Below are 22,160 nucleotides of genomic sequence, written 5' to 3' on the forward strand. Positions count from 1 at the left end.
TAGCATCAATTTTTGGCAGACTGTCCCTTGATTTCTCTTTCATTCTCTCTCGCTCTCTTTCTCGCTCGCTCTCACTGCCATCTACACACACACACACACACACACACACACACTGCACTTCTTCACAGTTCATCTGGCGGGGTGTGTTGTGTGTGAATAAGAATCAGACAGTGAGGAGAGATAGAGAGAGAGAGGGAGAGAGAGAAGGGGAAATGAGGTGCCGCAGGCCACTGGTAAAAGAAGCACTGAAATCTGCATAATTCCCAGCATGCCTGGGATATGACACACTTCACACTCAATACTGTCCGGCTGTCGGGCAGCTGCGGACACACACACACATACACACAACCAAGATGTGGTTTTTGTACCTGGCTGCACATTAGGGCTGCGTGCTATGACTAAAATATTATCACTGTAATGGTATATATCACAATGCAGTTATTTTCACAGGAAATTTAACAGGAAATGGTTAATATCATGGATGTAGATAGCCAAGGGGGTATTTTTTTCTCCAGACTCGAACAGTGCTACTACTCCCTGCCCCTGCATTACATGATTAGACTGCAGTCTACATGTTATTTTAATGACAGTAGACCATAGATTTAACTGTGAGTGACTGATTTTTGGTTTTAAGCAACAAAAATTATTCATAGTGCACTTGAATTGTAAAATTCATGAATTGTAAAATATTGTTTTAGAATGCTGCTTTGGGTTTGTCTCTATCAAGTTACCAATTTCTCACATTTGAGGATCATTTGATCTATGTATTTTCAGTTTGATTGCTGCACATCACAATATATATATATATATATATATATATATGTGTGTATATATATATATATATATATACTTTGTATATGTTACTGTGTTGTTTAATGTTATATATAATGTTATGAATGATGAATAAGATACGTATACATATATAATCACTGTATTGTTCTATAATAAGATAATAGATAAGATAATATGTCACTATAATATGTTTCTTTATATTTTGGTGTATATTCATAACAAATATGTCCAGCATCAGTACAAAGGCAGCCTTGTTATGTATCACTAGATTTCGAAAACAAAGCAGCACAACTAATGTTGTTAAATGGATCAGTGGATGCAGGGTGCATCTTTTGCCTCACGTAGTGTAGCATACTTTATTTTTTGTTGGTAAAAGAGGTTTTTCCACGTCCAGTGGTGAAAAGTAGTTTTGGCGTTTCCACCTCCAGATGACCAGCGTGCGACACAGTTTGCAGAGAATATTTTTCTGCTTTCTCTCAGATCTTGTAAATCCAGTCTAGTCCACACAATACAAGACACAGTATGATATCAATTCTTCACTTGTTTGGTAATTTCACATTTCTCCCTGTTTCATCTCTTCCCTGTGTATATAATGTTAAACAGTCTTGCCCACTGATGTTACATGTAAATCAGTATAATTATAGTCAAAATGATATAACTCGCTGTCCTTCACATCAGCTGGAGAGAGTATGTCTAAATGGGCCATGAGCAGATGAGAGTGGCTGTGAAATCTATCATGGTGAAAATCACACTTTTTACAGTCATAGCAGGTAATAATATACATTTGTGTATCCACAGGTGCGTTTAGAGTGGCCCACAGACCTGGCAGTGAGTCCGCTGGATAACTCTCTCTACGTTCTCGATAATAACCTTGTGCTCCAGGTGAGCGAGTCCCAGCAGGTGCGTGTGGTTGCTGGACGACCCATCCATTGCCCCATGGCCAGTATTGAACCGGTTCTTCTGGGGAAAACAGCGGTGCGCTCCGTGCTGGAGGGAGCTAAAGCTATTGCTGTCAGCCATCAGGGGGCTCTGTACATCGCCGAAACCGATGACCGGAAGCACAGCCGCGTGCAAGAGGTGTCCACAAATGGAGAAATGGTCATAATCGCGGGGGCGACCAGTGAATGTGATTGCAAGATTGACCCCAACTGCGAGTGTTTCTCAGGTGAGATACATGTGCACAAAAACTGCTAAACGCAGTGATTTTTCTGTGGGTTATTCATATTAATGTTGTTATTTTCCCATGTCAAACCTTTTTTAATAAGCCACTGGTTATAAAAATGATGAATTTTTAATGCAGATTTTGTCTTGGGTGAGTTTAGAAAAACTGCAACACTGGGGTTTGAAAGTAGAAAAATTTCACCACTGTTATAATAAAGTATACAAATTGGCTTTCTGGAGCAACCTTCCCAGCAAGCTAGGAGGCTGAATTTCAGATATGTTAATTTCAGAGCAGTCCTCTGACACTCTCTAAAATTTCATAATCCTGGAAGAATTACTTCTGAATGCATACAAGCCTACAGTGCAGTTGCATTGACTTCTGTAAAAGCCTTTCCAGTAAGCTAGATAGCTGAAACTTGAGTATGTTCGTCTGTGAGCGAACCTCTTACACTTTAAAAAAAAAAGTTTATCCGTGATCCACTCAATTGTCTCTTTCGCCATATATTTTTGTATTTTGTGTATTGTTACATTGTTTATTGCCCTACTCATATAATTATATGAAGGAGAAATGATGCTGTTTAGTCTATGTGTACCACATCAGGAGTTCCTTTCGGTAGCTACATACACTACTGTTCAGAATGTTAATGTTTTTTTCTTTTGAAGGAAAGTATTAATTTATTAAAAGTGGCAAAGACATTTAGCATTCATCATAGTGTTACAAAAGATTTCTATTTATAAAAAAGACTTTAATGAACAGTCTATCACATTTCCAAAATTAAAATTAGAATGATTTCTAATGTAACTTAAGGCAAGAGAATTCAGCTTTGCCATCACAGGAATAAATGACATCTTAAATATTTAAGAAGAAAACAGTTGGTTTAAATTGTTTTTTATTATTCTGTTCAGTTGTGAAATTAAAAATGCAACATATTATTTATATCTATAACAAGCCCAGTGATTTTTTTTTTTTTTTTTTGGTCCAATTACATTTTGGCCGCATTTGATCCAAGCCAGTCAGCAGTGTGTCAGTAGGCAGCTTGCTGTGTGACTGTAGCATGCTGGGAGATTCAATTTGTACATATCTCCCTGCCAAACGTCTTGCTATGACACATGTAAGAGTCTGAGCTGCTGTTGCATGCAGGTTTAATTATTGAAAAATCTTTATTTTTTAACTACTGTAGATAAGTGTTGCATTTTTACTGCAGAGGGTCTCTGAGGGTTAATCGTTAAGCTCAACACTGAATACTTAATGAACTAGACTTCCATTTCTTTCTGCTCCTCTTTCTCATTCTCTCCACAAATTTGTTCCCAGGTGATGGAGGTTACGCTCGTGACGCCAAACTGAAGTCTCCCTCGTCTCTGGCAGTTTCTCCTAATGGCTCCCTCTACATCGCTGACCTCGGGAACATGCGGATACGCCGGCTCACGGCCAACCATCCTCAGCTCTCTCCCGAGGGGCTGTACGAGCTCACCTCGGTTGCGGACCAAGAGCTCTATCTATTTAGTCCAAATGGTACTCACTTGTTCACCCGTAGCCTGGTGACGGGGGACTACCTGCTTAACTTCACATACACCCCTGAGGGCCACCTGAGCAGCATAGCAAACAGGGAGGGCACCATAGCGCAGTTACGGCGGGATGCTAATGGCCTGCCCCTGTGGCTCGTGGCCCCGGGCGGCCAGGTTTACTGGCTGACCATTAGCAACGCAGGAATGCTGAAGCGCATCTCGGCTCTCGCGCACGACCTCGCGCAGCTCAGTTACTACGGCAACACGGGGCTGCTCGCCACCATCAGCAATGAGAACGGCTGGACTACTGTCTATGAGTAAGTGATGCCCTTCGTTTACTCTCCCTTTGTCTGCCTCTCTCTCATCAGGAGAGTGCGCTGCATCGCTTGATTTATAGGCGCGCGTGATAGCGCGATCTGTCTTCGTTTTGGTGTGTCATATCCTGTCGTTGCTTCCTTTAGAGTCTATTTCGGCTGCCACACAGCCTCACTTGTATACTCTGATAGTCTAAAGCTGTTTTATCAGCACGAAGAGTAGCAAGTTTCTGCTATACTGTATATAAAGCAAAATTACCTCCCAGTACAGATTAATCTTTACCTGCGTCTAATCTAATCATGCTAAATCAGAATTTATCAGAAGGAAAATAATCTAATACAGTCTGATCGACAGTGTTACCTGAGATCGTTTGAAGGAGTGCAGCAGTTCGATTTCTCAAGCTGCAGGTTTCTCTGCTGCAATGAAAATCACTCAGCCTTAATCTATCCAATAAAGAAAAGAACTCTGTATCCTCTTCTGAATATCACTATGAAAGAGCCTGGGTACCTGCGAGTGTGTGTGCGCATGCGTGTGTGTGTGTAAACTGTTTGCATGGGCATTTTCAGGGATTTGTGAGACTGAGCTGCAAGTTCTAATTTAGTGTGAAAATGTCAGGGGCTTCTTTTCCTCTCTCTCTTTCTCTCCTTTTTGTTTGATCAAGTCTCTGACCTTTCACACACTGTGTTTACACACACATACACACACATCTACACGTTCTCATACAGCTCATGGTGTAGTGTTGAGGCAGATCACATGCCTGGCCCCCTGTGCTGCTCAGTCTGTTGTGAGACACTGCCCCCTGCTGGTGCATACTAGTGCACACTCAAGCGTTACACTGATCAGCATTGAAGTTCAAGGAAGAAACTCAAAAATCATAGTTTGCCTGTAAAGCCTAATAACAGCCAAATGCACAATCAGTAAACGGAAAGCAGTATATTTTGCAAAGGTAATTTTTTATACATGACCATAAGTTAATTCATTAGATAAATTGAGCTAACAATAAGCAACCATTTATTAATGCAGGTTATTACTAATTAATTTAAATGTAATGTAAAAAAAAATAAATAACATTAACCTAGAATAATAAATGCAGTAAAGATATTTTTGGGTTGATAATTTACAATTGCTGTTCGTTAATATTAGTTAATGCATTAGGTATCACAAGCTTACAGTAAACAATACATTTTAACAGCATCAATTAAGTCAAGATGAAGTAAAACACAAAATTGGAACAAATACAATACAATTATATTATGTGTATTTGTATATGTTTAACATTAACCTAAAATAATAAAATAAGTAAAAAAGAATAGTTTTTTAGTTCAATGTAAACAGTGTATTAACTAATTTTTATTAATTTAAATTTATTGTAAGATAGTGTTAGAATTTTTTATAATCTATTTGTTTATCATTTTTAAATGGGTTCGTATGTATTTCCATAAGCCTGTAACTTATTCAGCAATAGTGGGGAATCTTATTTAAATTATGTTGCAACATTCTGTTCTGCACACAACTCCGAATTAGAGGAAGTGGTGTGTTGACTTTGATCAGTTCCCTCATCCTGAAGTAATGAGTACTGAATATTTCAGAAACATACCTCAAAGGTGAATATGCGCCAATGTAGGTGTTGCAAACTCGTCAACAAGCGCCCCTGGCAAAGGGAAATTTCTTAGATCTGATATGCATGCAGTAATGACTTGAGATAAAAAGTTTTTTTTTTTCTGCTGATCAGATCAGATGATCAGGCTGTGTCTCAAAACCTAGCTGCCTATCTAAACATTGTTTTGGGGAACTTTCAGTTTTAAAGGCATTTTACATTTTGCGGTTGTTTCTTTTTGCCATTTTCCAAAGTGATTTACAAATGAGGAATTCAACAAAAGTGAATCATTGCATGAGAAGTACTGCGATTCAGAGGTCTAGAATTGCACTCAAAAATTCAAGCTACAATAGAGATGAATGGGAGAGGCATTGTTAGAATAGAAAAAGTAGATTATTATTTATTTAATTTAATTTTAAAAACAGAAAATAGCATTGAGTCAAATGCTAAATCAATGCCAGCTTGTAATGTTTCTGGTCTTTTAATGAGATATCTGAATAATCTGTGAACAGAAAATTGCAGGAATACAAACTCAGGCATCATTAGTCAACCAAACATGCAGGTCTATACTAGATGTAAGGAAAAGGTGAATCTCTCTCTCTAAAACATTTTCATCTCGCCCTCCGCCTGAAAATCATTTTGATTTTGAGACCTCTAATATACACACTCCTGAATGTGCCGAGGAACTTGAAGGAGTTCAGAAGATCATTCCACCATTGAGGAATAATGAAATTTTGGGAAAGTGATTTTGCGCCTGTTGATTTGATTTGCAAAAGTGAGAGGCTGCTCAATATGCATGCATTTGTGTCTTGGTGAAAGCAACTGGCAACCAGTGAGGCGAGACAAAGGCGTTCGAATTATCGATTCAAATGTTCAAATGCACCTATGATGCCCAAAAATGTGTCTAGGTAGGCAGCTCATTAGGTTTTGACACATAACCATATTAATTTTGTTTGCTAAGGGTAGCATCACTGTCACTGTTGCTCCTAGCACTCAAAACCCCTTAGCAACCGCATAGTAACTACTCCACTTGTATTATCTTTAAAAAATGCAGAAATATAGTTTTAGAACAAGATTACAGTAGAGTTTTAATGAGAATCCAGTAATGTAAACCATGTGGATTAGCTGCTTATCCCTGCACAGTCAATCCATTTAGTCCCTTTTCAAATAAGGTTTATTTGTATAGCGCTTTTTGCAATACACATTGTTCCAAAGCAGCTTTAGAGAAAATAGAAAAATAAAGAAGATAAAAGCAAAAGAAAAATAGTGGCTTAAAACCCCCCAGTGAGGAAGGAAAGGAAAGGAAGGGAAAAGGCCCTAAGATGTTTAAGTAGATGAGGAAGATACTGGCATTTCAGGCAGACTCAACATTTTGTGTAGAGAAGAAGACGGCGGCTGATGTCTCTTGATCTAAACTGCAGGCCTTTGAAAGCTCAAGAGCTTCATCAAATGAAAAGCTTTTATTCTTATACATCAGTGTGGGTGGCCAGACACAAGTATTTGAAATAAATCGGCATTGACATTGACAAGACATAAATAAATTAGGAGTAGAGAAGATGAGCTGGAGCTGTTTCGTTCTAAAAACTACTCTAGAAATGGAGAAATGAAACATGTCAGAAGTACTTCACCCACTCGTTATATCACATGACTCGCTGTCCACACAGATTCAGATGTCTAGTCATTTGTCCTCTTCCTTACCTTTATAATGTATCTCACACCCCACACATTGTATTTCTGTCATTTCTCATTGACTTTTACACTGAGTTAATGATATTTTCAATCCTTACCTTTATGTAATTGTCATTGAGACATTTACTGTATTTAATAAGCTGTTTAAGCTGCAGTGTTTGTAGGTGATTTCAGTCTTTACTTTCTTAAAAACGTAAAAGTCCACCAAAGGAAGCTACGGTTGGATAGGACTGTGTGCTGTGTGCTTAGCACAGTGTTCATGAGTTCACTAATCCCAGCGTATAATGAAGGTAAACAGATTTGGCATGCTGTCAAAGACAGGACTGCAGCCTGAGACTCGAATAAAGCTCTTAAGAACCCTTGGACTACTTAATAATGAAGTTACTAATGAATGAATAAGGGTAGAGGAGGAGTTCAGGGTTGGTGGGATGCTGGAGAATTGTCACAGAAGTGAAATAATTGACTGTTTCTTTGCATTTATAATTAACAGGATTAGATAAAGAAGCTTCTCTCGAAACGTCTGCATTTGATGGTTACACTTTTAAGGTCAAATTCTCACTAATATCTACGACTTTTGCCCTAAACTCCTAATTTGCTGCTAATTAATAGTTATTAAGGTATTTGTTATATTTAGGTATTAGGTAGGATTAAGGATGTAGAATATAGTCATGTGGTATATGTGCTTTGTAAGTGCTAATAAACAGCCAACATGTTAATAAGTATCCTAATAAGCAACTAGTAAATAGAAGATTGGCCCCTATACTAAAGTGGGTTACACTTTATTTTAAGATGTCCTTTTTACAGTGTAATTATACATTTAAGTACTGTAATATTAATTAACTGTATGTACTTACATTAGAATTAGGTTTAGGGTTTGCCTTAGGGTTACTTGCATGATGTATTGTTCATATAATAACTAGTAAATACAAGTAACAAGGGCACCCTAAAATTGAAAAAAAGTGTTACCCTAAAGTGTCACCGTAGTGATCATATATATATATATAAAAAGGACATTTACTTAATCATTTGAAATAAGTGACGTGTAACTTTAACACATCAAGATTTCCTTCTCAGTCTAAAAATACATTTTTTTCCTACATTATCTTTTATAAATATTCACAATAAAAACATTAACTAGACAAATAAAAACATATGTCAGAATGTCATTAGCAGTGTTGGGGAAAGTTACTTTTAAAAGTAATGCATTACAATACTGTGTTAATCCCTAAAAAATAACTAATTGCGTAACTTAAGTAACTTTTTATGGAAAGTAATGTGCTTCATTACTTTTGAGTTACTTTTTAAAACCTGGGCAGGGCTTGCTTGTTTTTTAATATAAAAAAAGTTATTTTACAAATGTAAAAGCTCAAACAAATTGTGAAACACTTCCGAAATAACGAAAAATTAAACACAAAAGTGTAATTTTTGCTTAATATGATTAAATTGGATCGTCGAAGGTCAGTAGCAAAGACACTGGTTAATAAAATAGAATTAAATACATAAACGATATTTGTCTTATTTAACATAATTAATGCAGTTTTGTATAATATTCTGAGTTTACATTTGACTGTTTTTATTAATTTTGAGGATACATAGGAATAATTTTCATAGGAAAAAGTAACTGCCATTACTTAATTGAAAAAAGTAACTCAGATATTTCCTTCTAAATTAAAACGTAATGTGTCACTTAACTAGTTACTTTTAAAAAAGTTATCTGGTTACGTAACCCATGTTATTTGTAATGCGTTACCCCCAACACCGCTCATTAGTACATTAATTATACATTATTATTTTTTATAAATTTTTTGACCTGCACAGTCAAACTAAGGTAAAGAAGAAGAAGCAGAATAGACACAATAGATACTGATGTTCCAATTTGTGTATAACTAACAATAAAAACATTCTTTAGATTGTAACTGCAGGAAAGTGTGACTCAAGTTTATTTTTAACAAGGTCTCTGATCATTTCAGTTCCACCTTCACAGTTCAGCACATTTCAGTGGATTGTTTTATGATCCTGTCACAATGTAATTCAGTCTTTGCAAAGAGGCCGTTATTGAAGAATTCAGCAGCATGAACTATATTGGACCCAACAGCAAACCCATGCCGCATGCAAGTGAAGCAAAGCCTTGTCTCTCATTTCACATGCGAAGAGGTCTTAAAGGCACGGCAGCAAAAAACAGCCTGTTTACTGCTGTTGTAAGGGTCAGGGAGAGAATAGAAAATTGTCATGAAAAACTAAATTATGACACACGAAACCTTGACTAGCGTTTCAAATGTCGTCGAGGGGAAATAAAATGATAAAAAATGCATGATATGACCCCTTTAAACTCCCTTACATGCACATGCATTTACTTTAATACAGTCTTTCTCTCTCAGACACACACACACACAAACTAACAGAAAGTGTGTTTATGAGCAGGTATAACTCTGATGGACACCTCATCAACATGACCTTGCCGACTGGAGAGGTCAGCAGTTTCCATGGAAACATGGAGAAAGCTGTCAGAGTGGAAGCCACTGCCTCGAACAGAGAAAACTTTATTATAATTACAAACCACTCTGCGGATAACACCATCTACACACTTCGACAAGGTGAGAAAGTGTATGTGTGTGAATCTACAGATTCTTTGTTTGTCATAATGTCAAATACAGTAGCCCAAAAAAGTATTTGAACACCTCAGCCAAAAATTTTTTTAATTCTGTCATTATTTCATCTAGGGTTGGGCGATATGCCGGTAGACATGATTAACCGTTATAAATTTTTTACTTTGCACTGCGGTTTAAAAATAAGTGATTTCAAACTGTTGAAATGCAATCAGCTGTGAAAGAGAACTAATTTCACAATATGTACAATAATGTCTGTGAGCGCTGTCTGAGAGGAGCGTTCAGGTGAAGACGGTGCTCATAACACGGGAGTATTGAACGGAGTTATTTTTGCCACTTTAAAGGCCTTGAACGGTTAAATACAGACACTTGTAAGTGTCAAGATGCCCATCTTTGCAAGTATCCTCATAAACGCAGCAATTTAGGTCTTAACCAAACAGCTGAGAAAGAAAACACGTGTAATAGTATATCACTGGAAGCTCTTAAAGTGACAGCAGTCTAATATTTCTCCTGTCTCTCATTCATGTCAATCACACAACAAAGAGAGAAGTTTTTCTCTGCTCTTGACTAAATCACTTTTGTAGCTGAAATAAGAAGACTTTACACAGTGATGAATATGCATTGTTTTATACATTTGAATGCTTTATACAATGTATGTAGTATTTCTTATTTATTTGTTCTTTTGTCCTATTGCTTTTAATTAGTTTCTTAATCTTAATCACTGTGAGCCTTTGTTGTTTTTTGTTTTTGTCTAGTTTTTTGTGACATTGACACTGGTGACAATAATTATGAAATTTTACAAAATGTTGACATCATAAAGATGGTATTTAAAGCAAAATAACAATATTATCTAACTATATTATACATTAACTATATTAACTCTTCCATCTTTATTTGACCCTCTATTGACCCTCTACTTTTAACACTCACTATTGTAATTAAATTCTTTGTATTCTATCCATTTTATTTTCATTTATTATTCAATTATAAAAAATACCTCTAACACTAGCTTGCTCTGTTCCTTTTCTATTCTATGTTTTCTTTTTATTTATTATATTATTTAAAAGCCCTTGCTACCTGTACTGCATTAATACAAGTCATTTTATTTCACAGTAACAATATATTTACATTTACATTTAGTCTTTTAGCAGACGCTTTTATCCAAAGCGACTTACAAAAGAGGACAATGGAAGCTATCAAAAATACCAAAAGATCAATGATATATAAGTGCTATAACAAGTCTCAGTTAGCTTGGTTTTGGCCAATCCTAATTTCATATAGTTAATATAGCGAATTTAAATCTTATGAAGTTTTTTCTCTCTGTCCAGCTCACTCTGTTAGTGTGTATGGCGTTAGAGATGATGGCTCTTTGTGGGTGACGTATGCCAGCGGGATGGACGTTACTCTCAGTACTGAACCAACCGTCTCATCGGGGCTGTTGCCGGGAGCATCGTCAGGCCTCGTCCATCCCACAGTCGGAAGATGCAACATCACATTGCCGGGGGAACCAGCTCACAGCCTGATAGAGTGGAGACAGAGACGCGAACAGGCCAAAGGGAATTACACAGCATATGAACGGAGACTGAGGGTAATACACAGACACACACACAACATATGAATGGAGACTGAGAACAATTATGTGTTTTCTGGGTGGAGTGACCAGGATATAGCATGTAATGCACAGGAGCGCAATATGATTTTTGATCCAAAATGTCATAAGATGCCCAAGTGTATCACACATTGTTCTGTGAGGTGTTTACGGAACAAGCGAGTAAAATTAGAAATCCTTGTTCATTTAGGATTGTTCTTAGACTTAAAATGCAGTCATTATTTTGTGTTCACCTATGTGCTGAACAGTCAGGTTTTTTAGGTTATGTTAACAGTAGTAGTTAAAGCATGATTAGATTCAAGTGGAGCTGTCACAGCAAATGCAGCATTCATCACTGAGGTCAAGTCAACTAAAATGGAACCAAATGAGATCGTGACTCCCATTATTCATCTACTTCCAAAGTATTGTGTTCTTTCTTAATTTATTAAAAGATAAATGAATTTATTCCAGCTTTGGAATTGAACCTGGGTCGTTCTAAATGAAGAGGACTAATCTTATCTCTGCCTCTGCATATTTCTCATAATGGTGCTACACCGAGCTTTAATTAACACCATTGTTCTTTAAGCTTTAATTGCATGATTTTGTTTGATACCCTATGTTAAAGCACCTTATTTATTTGATATTCTTCCTAAAAAGGTGGGGGGGGGAGCTCTGACACAAGTCAAACACTTGATATTTATTTTATTGGTGATTTATAATGTAATTGAAACTTAAGCTTGAAAAATAGTTTTTGTCTTTTGGTCTTTTCCCATTCAAGTATACTTTCCTGAGTACTAATAGTTGCCAGGATGTTAGCAAGATGGCCACAGAGTTAACTGACTTTCCTTAAAGGGACTTTGTTGCGAATGGAAGAAACAGACTACACTACACTCCTACACTCTCTAATATACACCCTGTTACAGGCACTGCACAGCCTAAAGGCCCCTATATACTTCAGACGAAATCGAAGAACAAACTGATGACGAATGCTGCTTTTTCAAAAGTTCCATTCATCAAAGAATCCTGAAAACTAATCATTTATTCTAGTCTTCATTTTAAACTGATCCTCACTTTTTTTTCACGATTCTTTGATGAATAGAACCTTTATAAAAGCAGCATTCATTTCAAATAGAAATCTGTATACTGTATGATTGTACAGTATATATTTAATTGTTTTAAATTATAGTGAAACTGTTACTCTGGTGTTTACCATAATTAAGGCTAATAGCACTAATAATAATAAAATAGAAAAAGTAAAAGCATTTAAAAAGTCATTAAAAAATCTAAAAATAGATTAATGTAAAAGAAAAACAATGACAATGTCATTTTTCTTTCTGTCCCTCATATGGTGATAGGCAAAGACACAATGTGCAGCCAGTGACCTGAGGTGTTCTTATAATAAATATATAGTATATTTCTGACACAGTGGACAGTGCTTTCTTTCTTTTCAAAGTCAGATATGGATTATTCCAAGTTGGAAGTTCTAACTTTATTAGTTGGGTTGGAGGCAGCACAATAAGTCTGCCATGATGCAGTATTTTTAGGGACAGACAGCATTGCATTTTACTTTTGTTTGGGTTTCCAAATGTGATATAACCATATTTTGCTTGTGTTTGTCATTTGGTTTATTCCAATTAGTCTCATAGAATTACTCTGGTTGCAGGGGGCATGTGTATGTTAGTACAATTAATTGTAAAGCTCAGGACCCGCTCAGCGAGGGCTCTGGATTTTATAATAATATGGGGATCACTGAATTAATGTTATTGGCCTAATTCCACCCAGCATGTGTAACAAGCAGTGTTCCCATTTACTTTTAAGATATTTTTTTTACCAAATATTGCATGCAAGGGTTCAGTTGGATGTTTTTCCCATTAGCCTAATTTCTAATTTGTTAGTGGACGCCACACCTCGCTGCTGTAAAGGGCAGCTGGCTCAATTACTGATTCAAATATATTCAGCCAAATTCTAACAGACATCTCTACGGGACATTTATCTTTTTATGGTAGCAAAATCTTCTTGAAGGTCCAGACTCTGTGGGAGCCTCTTTCAATGGGAGACGGCCGAAGCGATTCATCTGCATAGAGCTGGAATTTGATCTCGGAATCACAGAGTGGAATCAGGAGCTTCAAGCTGTTCCAGATTCGTTGTCAATTCATTGATGTATCTGCTGAATAACATTGGCTCTAACAGCATCCCTGTCTCCCTCTGTGCCCCTGAGAAAGACATTTTCTTCTTTTATTGCCAGTTTTATTGCACACACGTTTCTTTGTACTCCGTTATAATAAGATCATAAGTTTTGCCTTCTATCTCATCCCCTTCTTTCGCTTAGGCTCACAACAGGAACGTGTTGTCTATAGATTATAGTCAAGAGAGTCGGGTTGGAAAGATATACGATGACCATCGCAAGTTTACCCTGCGGGTTCAGTACGATGACAAGGGCAGGCCTGTGCTCTGGTCTCCCAGTAAATACAATCAGGTGCGAGTAACATACTCGAGCGAAGGTCTGGTCACCAGCATACAGAGAGGCAACTGGACCGAGCGCAGAGACTATGATAACGGACGCATCATAACACGGACCTGGGCCAATGGAAAGATCTGGAGCTACACCTTTTTGGAGAAGGTGTGTAAGAGCTGCAACTACGCCTGTGTGAATCTCAAAATTTAGAACATGTCTAGGTCGTATTTGACACCATAAATGGGATGTAAGAAATCATAACTTGATTGTTTGTTTGTTTGATTATTCATTCATTTATAATCAATGTTAATATTTTACATTTGTAAAAACAAAAATCATATTTAGCATTTTTCTTAGCACAACTTGTTTTATTTAAATTTAAATTAAAATTTTAATTTTAATTCATTTTATCCTATTAATAATTCATTCATCTATTTATGTATTAATTGAAAATGAACATTTTACAGATGCTTTATGGTTATGAGATTTTATTTTTTAAGCAAAAGAAAGTTCGATTTGGTTTGTTTCTTCTTTTTTTCTTGAATGTGTTCTTTTGATTTTGGGGTTTATTGTGAAATGTTTTTTGTGAGATTCACCAGCCAACTGGTACATGTTTAAGTCTTTCTCTTTTTTTTCCTCCCTGGTTCTACTATTCAAAAACCTGTAAATAACATTTCCAGGTCATATTTGACCCCAATATGCAATGAAAGAAACCAGATTTTTTTTATTTGTTTGTTTGTTTATGAATGCTACTATTTTGAAGCCTATTTATTAATTTATTTATTTATTTTGCATTCTAACATTAATCTCATTTTTTTTTTTTTTTCTTTTTGTTTTTTCATTTACAGAAAAAATTTGAATCACACACAAAAAAAGGGGGTTCCGGATGCTTTATGGTTATGAAAATATATTTTTTTTTAAGCAAAACATAATTTGAGGGTGTGTTTTTTTTTTTTTTTTTTAGTGTTTAATGTGACATGTTTTTATGAGATTCACCTGCCAACTGGTACATTTAAATCTAATCTCTAAATGGTCTCTCTGTCTTTTTCCTCCGGTTTTTCTCCTGCTCTCAGTCTGTCCAGCTGTTGTTACACAGTCAGCGCCGCTATACATTCGAGTACGATCAGACAGACTGTCTGCTGTCGGTCACCCTCCCCAGCATGGTGAGACACAGCCTGCAGACCTCGCTATCTGTGGGCTACTACCGAAACACCTACACCCCACCCGACTCCCCCACCTCCAGCTTCACGCAGGACTATGCCCACGATGGGCGCCTGCTCCAGAGTCTGTACTTGGGCACAGGCAGGCATGTGATCTACAAATATAGCCGAGTGGCCCGGCTGGCTGAGATCCTCTATGACTCAACACTTGTTACCTTCACTTACGACGAGGCAACAGGTGCTGTTAAAACCATCCACCTGATGCATGAAGGATTCGTTTGCACCATCCGCTACAGACAGACAGGTACAAAACTTTTACTGCTGGGTGGGCAGTGTGACCAAAATCTTGTATCACAGTGTGAGAAATGTTATATTATGGTATATCATGAGAGAACTCATGGAAACCAAGAACTGATTCTTGTCTGACAAATCATTTTGAAGCATTGTCAATCTTTTTTTTTTTATTAAAAACGTACACAAATGTTACCAACCAAAGACTACTTTGGGTCAATAATTAATTTAGTGAATTAATAACATGCAGAAAAGTCAATATAGTTTGATTCCAAAACAATTGACTGTTATGAGTTGATTCTGTTTTAGTTAATCAAACAGACTGGGTTTCTATCATATGGTTAATGGAATTACAATTTTACTCAAAATATTTCTTTCCTAAAATAACTGAATTTTTTAAAATTCCCACTCTTAATTATGCTAAAATTATTTTCGTTGTAAATTCAACAAAAAGTGTTTTTTTTTTTTTTTTAATAACAAGGTGGTGCCCTTTTTGGTTGAAATAAATTGAAAAGGACATACATTACACTAATAGCTAAGCAAATATATCTGCTACAGTGTAAATGGTGTAGTACAATCTTTACTGGCTGAAATGTTTCTGCCATCACATTATACATAATTTCAGCCCTAATTGACAGAAAGCCAGCCAATTTGATTTTTTCCACATATTTAACAAGTTTTGCTGTAGCAAGTAACTAGGCAAAATGGTTAGATCATTTAGCAGAGAGACAGGTAGCACCATGGCATCTTTGCCCAAATAAACAGGTGAGGTGATAATCCCATTAGACAGAGAGACAAGTTAGATGGGTGAGCAGTTGGACAGGTAAACAGGTTATACTCTTGCACCAATAAACACACAGGCTGACGTTTAATCTTCCTTTTGTCACATCACTTGCACTCGCCTCCTGCTTGGCTGATCTAAAAGCGCTTTGAATCACAATCAGTCATCTGGCAGTGGGAGAGTTCATTCTATCTCACGCTGTGGCAAAGCTGGCTCATGTTTTACCTTACCTCTGTGGCTCTCTGCTAACTTCTCATTCTCTCTCTATTTCCCGGATTCAGGTCCTCTGGTGAGTAGACAAATATATCGTTTCAGTGAAGAAGGACTGGTAAATGCTCGCTTCGACTACAGCTACAACAACTTTAGGGTCACCAGCATGCAAGCGATGATCAACGAAACGCCACTTCCGATTGACCTCTACCGCTATGTGGATGTGTCGGGACGAATCGAGCAGTTTGGAAAGTTCAGCGTTATCAACTACGACCTGAACCAGGTCATCACCACACATGCAATGAAGCACACTAAAATCTTCAACCCAGATGGGCAAGTGATCGAGGTTCAGTATGAGATTCTGAAAGCCATTGCCTACTGGATGACGCTGCAGTACGACAGCATGGGACGCGTCACAAATTGCGATATTCGCATTGGCGTGGACAACAACATCACGAGGTATGCGTACGAGTATGACGCAGATGGGCAGTTGCAAACAGTCGCCATAAACGACCGGCCACAGTGGCGTTACAGCTACGACCTTAACGGAAACATCAACTTACTAAGTCATGGTAACAGTGCCCGTTTGACACCGCTACGCTACGATCTCCGCGACCGGATCACACGCCTCGGAGAGATCCAGTACCGCACTGATGAGGATGGGTTCTTGCGCCTCCGAGGCAACCTGCTCTTTGATTATGGTTCGAATGGACTTCTTTTGGGTGCCTACGACCGAGACAGTGGACAGAGGGTGTGGTACCGTTACGATGGGCTCGGAAGGAGAGTGGCCAGCCGCAACAGTGATGGATCACAGCTGCAGTTCTTCTATGCTGATTTGATGGAACCAACACGGGTGACGCACCTATACAACCACAGTAGTTCGGAGATCACCTCCCTCTATTACGACCTTCAGGGACACCTCATCGCAATGGAGATGAGCAGCGGCGAGGAATTCTACATAGCATGTGACAACGCCGGAACGCCTCTTGCGATTTTCAGTAGCCGTGGCCATGTGGTGAAGGAAATTCGGTACACACCCTACGGAGACGTTTACAGAGATTCCAATCCCACCTTTCCGCTAATCTTCGGATTTCAGGGTGGCCTTTATGACTCTTTCACACGGTTGGTGCATCTCGGTCGACGTGACTATGATGTGGTAGCTGGAAGATGGACGACACCCAATCATGAATTGTGGGCGGAGCTGAGTGTGAATCCCAAACCATTTAATTTGTATGCATTTAGGAACAACTATCCTCTGGGCGAGCTACAGGATGTAACCAAGTTCACAACTGGTAAGTTTTGTTTTGTGACCATTAAAGGGATAGTTCACGCAAAATTGAAATTCTGCCATTAATTACTCACTCTCATGTCCAACAGATTCACTTTTAGTTTGTGTTCAAATTAGAAGTAGGGGGAGCCACAGTGAGTCAGGTGAAACAAATGTCATGCTTTTGGTTTGGCTTTGTGAGCTGTGATTGTGCTTTTGTGCCAGTGACATTTCCCTAAGGTAAAATTAACAGCAGAGAAATAGCACATGGCAGAACTGAGATTCATTAGTTAGAGCCGAAGCAACGTGCTGTAGACTAATTGCTAGGGTGGTCTTCCTCAAGCTAACTAGGGTCAAGTGTATTGCTCAAGGCTACGTTGGCATTGCACCAAGATCTCCATAACACAGGGTCAACTCCATTTTAGAGTGGCCCTGCTCTTTTTAACTGTTAAATTACTTGTGTACTGTTGAATGCAAAATGAGCCACAAAACAAAAATAATTGTTTAATATGTCAATGTGTTCCATATATCACATTACATAAGTCTCACTGAATACAGGGAACTCATGCTAAATGTTTTTTTTATCACAGTCACACTGCATTAAATGCAGTTGTCACCTTTTTTTTCTTTTTTTTACACAAACAGGATATTTCCTTATGTAGTTGTTTACCATGACCAGTAAGTTTAAAACTTAACTTGAAACGTTCATGATCACATTTTTGCATGTTTCTGTGCAGATATCAGTAGCTGGCTGCAGCTCTTTGGGTTCCAGCTTCATAATGTGGTTCCAGGGTTCCCCAAACCAAAGGTGGAGAACACCGAGCAAACATATGAGATGATGGCCACACAGATCCGCACACAGACCTGGGATACCAGCAAGGTGAGCTGAGGTTTCTCACAGCACGGTATTTATTGCTAACACAATTACTTAAAATTCCTTTTTAGTCTAGTCTTAAAGAAATTTTCTTAAAAAGGATTCATAATCATTTGTTTAAGGGGGTTAGGGCTTTCAAGTTCCAATATGACCAAAAAGCACCATAAAAGTGTCTTAAAAGTATTATGCTATGTGTTATGCTTATGCTTTATGTTTCAACTATTCTCAAGCCATATGATAGACATCTTCTTGACACGTTGATGAAAGGTTGATGAATAAATCAAATGAACAAATTTAACAAATATTTTTAATTAAATGATTGATTCAGGTCACAAAACCTGAATGAAATGTTCCCAAATACATATATCGGGTTTACCTCCCCACCTCATTTGTTCATTTGTTGATAAACTATTCCTTTGAGAGTTCATTTAGTGCATCAAACAACACTCAATGTAACTATTTCATAACATCTCCCCTCACCTCAGATTGTACTCGGCATCCAGTGTGACCTTCAGAAGCACTTGAAAAACTTCATTTCATTGGATCGCCTACCCATGACGCCAGCAAATGGGAAAATCGGAGGTCGCCAAGGCCGCAGGCCAATTTTCTCTGCCCTTTCTTCGATCTTTGGCAAAGGTGTAAAATTTGCCATCAGTGATGGAGTGGTGGTGACTGAGATAATCGGCGTGGCGAGCGAGGACAGCCGTCGCGTCGCGGCCGTACTGAATGGTGCTATATACCTGCGTGGCCTCCATTTCACCGTTGAGGGTCGTGACACACACTATTTCACCAAGTCCGGCCCACTGGAGGCAGATCTGGGAGTGGCCGGGGGTGGAGTTGGAGGCGGAGTCAGAGTGTTAGAGAACGGCGTAAACGTCTCGGTGTCCCAGATAAGTGCTATGGTCGGAGGGGAAATGCGGCGATTCGCTGACATTGTTCTCCAACAGGGGGCGCTTAGCTTTAACATTCGTTACGGTGCAACGCAGGAAGAAGAGCGTACTCGCGTTCTAGAGGCAGCACGAATACGAGCTGTGCAGGGGGCGTGGATGTGGGAGCAGAAGAGGGTCCTGGAGGGGGAGAGTGGAAGTTTGCCATGGACTGAGAAAGAAAAGGATGAGCTGGTTGCAGAGGGCCGTGTCTCAGGGTATGATGGGTTCTACGCTCTACCTGTTGAACAACACCCTGAGCTAGCAGACAGCCCCTTCAACATTCACCTGATCAGACATGTGGAGACTGGTCGCAGGTAACAGCGGCATCTCAGTACACCTCTACATGCCTACACGCCCCTTTATACACTCCAAGCTACCACATCTCTTCAGCTTTTTCTAGAACCCCAACCAAAACGAAGCAAGAAAGACTCTATTGCCTTTAAAATGTGACAAATGATGGTATTGTTTTTGATTTTGCATTCATTTATGCACTCTTAGCAAGTTCGGATTCCTGTTTTTCAGTTTCGTTAGGTAGATTTTGTTGAAAGTCTTTCTTGTTTTACAGTGGCTTAACAGTTCTTACACAAGAACAAGCCTTTCTTGCCAATCGGAGGGCGCAGAGAACCATTCACCTGTGACTGTTCTCGGCATACATTAAGGAGTCTTCATCTCTACACATGCTGATTCTCTCACTTGAGCTTGTACAGTAATCATTCAAACTGGTTATGGCATTAAATCATGCAAACCTAAGGGGTTTCCTTGTGAGCTCTGTGTTAAACGTTTCTCTCCAAATCTTCAGTCGATCTGCATTCCAGGATTTACAAAGATGGCTTTTCAAGCCCTCGGAAGTTCGAATGACCTTCCAGAAACCCGATCTTTCAGCAGAACTCTAAGAACTGTCATATCGCAACAGCTTTCTGGAGTCCTTGAGAAGCATCTGACTCAAAACTGTCACAAAACTTAACCCCTGGGCTGCAAGAGATTCACAGTGTTTGGAGTCTTGCCAAGAGCTCACCACCATCTTGTGTTGTTTCTGCTTAATCGGTGTTGACGAAGCTGAGAGAATTACGCAGCTGCGGTGGAAGACAAATTAGTTCTTTTTTGCTAAAAGTGTACAGTTAAACCTTTTTTTTTCAAATGTAGAAATCAAAAAATTATGTATGTGGAAATTGTGCCTTCCTGGTCTGCTAGAAACGATCACACGAAACGGGCTTAGACATATCGTACATACTCAACTTCAGTATTTGTCACAAGCCTTAGTTATATGCAGTTATTTCTTTTTTTATTATTTTATTTTAGTTGTTATTTATTTTTGCCGGGGAGGGGTTTGGCTAGCAGGAGCCAAAGACATGGATGCTAAAATGTCTGTGAGGTGAATTCATTAACCCCAGGATATAAACCTGTCCCAGTTTACAGTAAATATGCTGCTCTTTTTTTATTTGTTCTCATGTGATTCCACTCTTTTCTGTTGCTTTCGCTTTTGCTGTACACTTAATGTGAAACTCACATTACGTGTTGGTCATTTCGGTTTCTAAACAAGTGTCAAAGCTCCAACGTTTGGATTTTTCCAGTACTTTGACAGGTTCTTTTGCTTTTTTCTGATCCCTCTCGAAACTAGTAGGAGGCCTGAGGAGGAAGATACATAAGGAAATGAAAGAATCACCTACTGAAGAACGGTATTTTTGTCTTTTTCCAAACTATTAAAGTCTGCAGCACTGTGGGTAGACGTTCTGTATGTAGGACTCTTGATATGGACTTGTATATCATTAATGGACTATTGTAGACTGTTTATAGATACTGGACTATTTATACATGACATTCGAGAGAATTAGGAGTAAATGTATTTTCTTGTGAATTCTGTGGATATGCTGTACCATCAAGCTTTGTAATCTTAATCTGAGATATTATATATATATATATTTGCACATAAGGTGAAGAGATAAATGCATTAGACTGAATTTTAAGAGCGTGCAAATATGAACAAATTTGTGTGAGAGGTGCTCTGAAGGCACATTACGTTTCCAACATTTTGCAGATGTTCATTTCAATCAAAGTATGATTATGTTGCACGAAGAAATTAAATTGTGGCGGAAATATTCTTCTTTTTATCTTAGTTTGCAGCTTTGTCATAATCACAATCATTGCTGAAGTGAAAAGGAATATGTAATTTTTTCCATGATCGAATCATCTTCCTCTCTCAAAAGTCAAGTACTAAAAATCTTCAGTGTCCTCTCCTTGGCCAAACAAGTTCCTGTGGTGTATATTTGGCGGATAGGCTTTATGTACACAGTTTGTTAAACATGCCTATTTAAAAACAAAGTACTTTGGCCAGTGGCATTTTTATAAATAAAACCGCAAATGTAACCCTTTCTTCTGTGTGTGAGTATTTGCACAGGATAGATGAAGCACTTGATTTCCTTTATATGCATTATTTGCACCTTTTTTCCCCTTCTCGTTTGTTTCTCAAACCAGCAGAGCATTCAAACACTGAGGAATCATTTTTAATATCAATATGTTTGGAAGAAAAAGTAAATTATGCATATTATTTTGTTGGTTATATTTTCAACATCAAAGGTGCTCTAAATTCCCTTACACGCAAGACCAATTTATATGTTTTTTTTTTATTAATGTGATAGTATTATTGCAGGAATTGTGATGCTCAATGAAGTTTAATGAGAAAATGTGAGCACCAAACAGTTGTTTCTTGTTCAATCTCCAGTAGTATTTTCTAAAACAACTTTTAAACAGAAACACTTGGTTAGCAAACCCTCATTACTAGACTGAAAACAAGATAGCAATCAAGCTAAGAACAGATCTGACATTTAGTTCAAGGCCTACTTCTCTCATGGGTTCATTGTATCTGTAGTGATCTGTAACTGGCTGTATTTGTGTTGCTGATACTATCTGAGGTGAGGATTACCGAATGTATAGTTAACATG

At 38.1% G+C, this 22,160-nt stretch overlaps 1 protein-coding gene across 5 annotated transcripts in view; it reads left to right on the forward strand.

The window, feature by feature from the left end:
* Positions 1 to 21,585, forward strand: part of LOC132141544 (teneurin-1-like) — a 139,967-nt gene extending 118,382 nt beyond the window's left edge. For 4 of the 5 annotated variants that reach the window (XM_059551132.1, XM_059551135.1, XM_059551134.1 and 1 more), the window contains 10 exons: positions 1,591 to 1,957; positions 3,266 to 3,776; positions 9,482 to 9,654; positions 10,995 to 11,254; positions 13,584 to 13,874; positions 14,783 to 15,173; positions 16,223 to 17,443; positions 18,156 to 18,298; positions 18,778 to 19,535; positions 19,787 to 21,585. In XM_059551132.1, the coding sequence (XP_059407115.1) occupies positions 1,591 to 1,957; positions 3,266 to 3,776; positions 9,482 to 9,654; positions 10,995 to 11,254; positions 13,584 to 13,874; positions 14,783 to 15,173; positions 16,223 to 17,443; positions 18,156 to 18,298; positions 18,778 to 19,535; positions 19,787 to 19,859 (4,188 nt within the window). In that variant the 3' untranslated portion in view covers positions 19,860 to 21,585. Of the gene's footprint in view, positions 1 to 1,590; positions 1,958 to 3,265; positions 3,777 to 9,481; positions 9,655 to 10,994; positions 11,255 to 13,583; positions 13,875 to 14,782; positions 15,174 to 16,222; positions 17,444 to 18,155; positions 18,299 to 18,777 lie in introns of all 5 variants that reach the window. The other variant, XM_059551136.1, reaches the window with a different exon arrangement.
* The last annotated feature ends 575 nt before the right edge of the window (positions 21,586 to 22,160 follow it).

This window comes from Carassius carassius, chromosome 5 (genome assembly GCF_963082965.1).
Source record: "Carassius carassius chromosome 5, fCarCar2.1, whole genome shotgun sequence".
NCBI classification, from domain to species: Eukaryota; Metazoa; Chordata; class Actinopteri; order Cypriniformes; family Cyprinidae; genus Carassius; species Carassius carassius.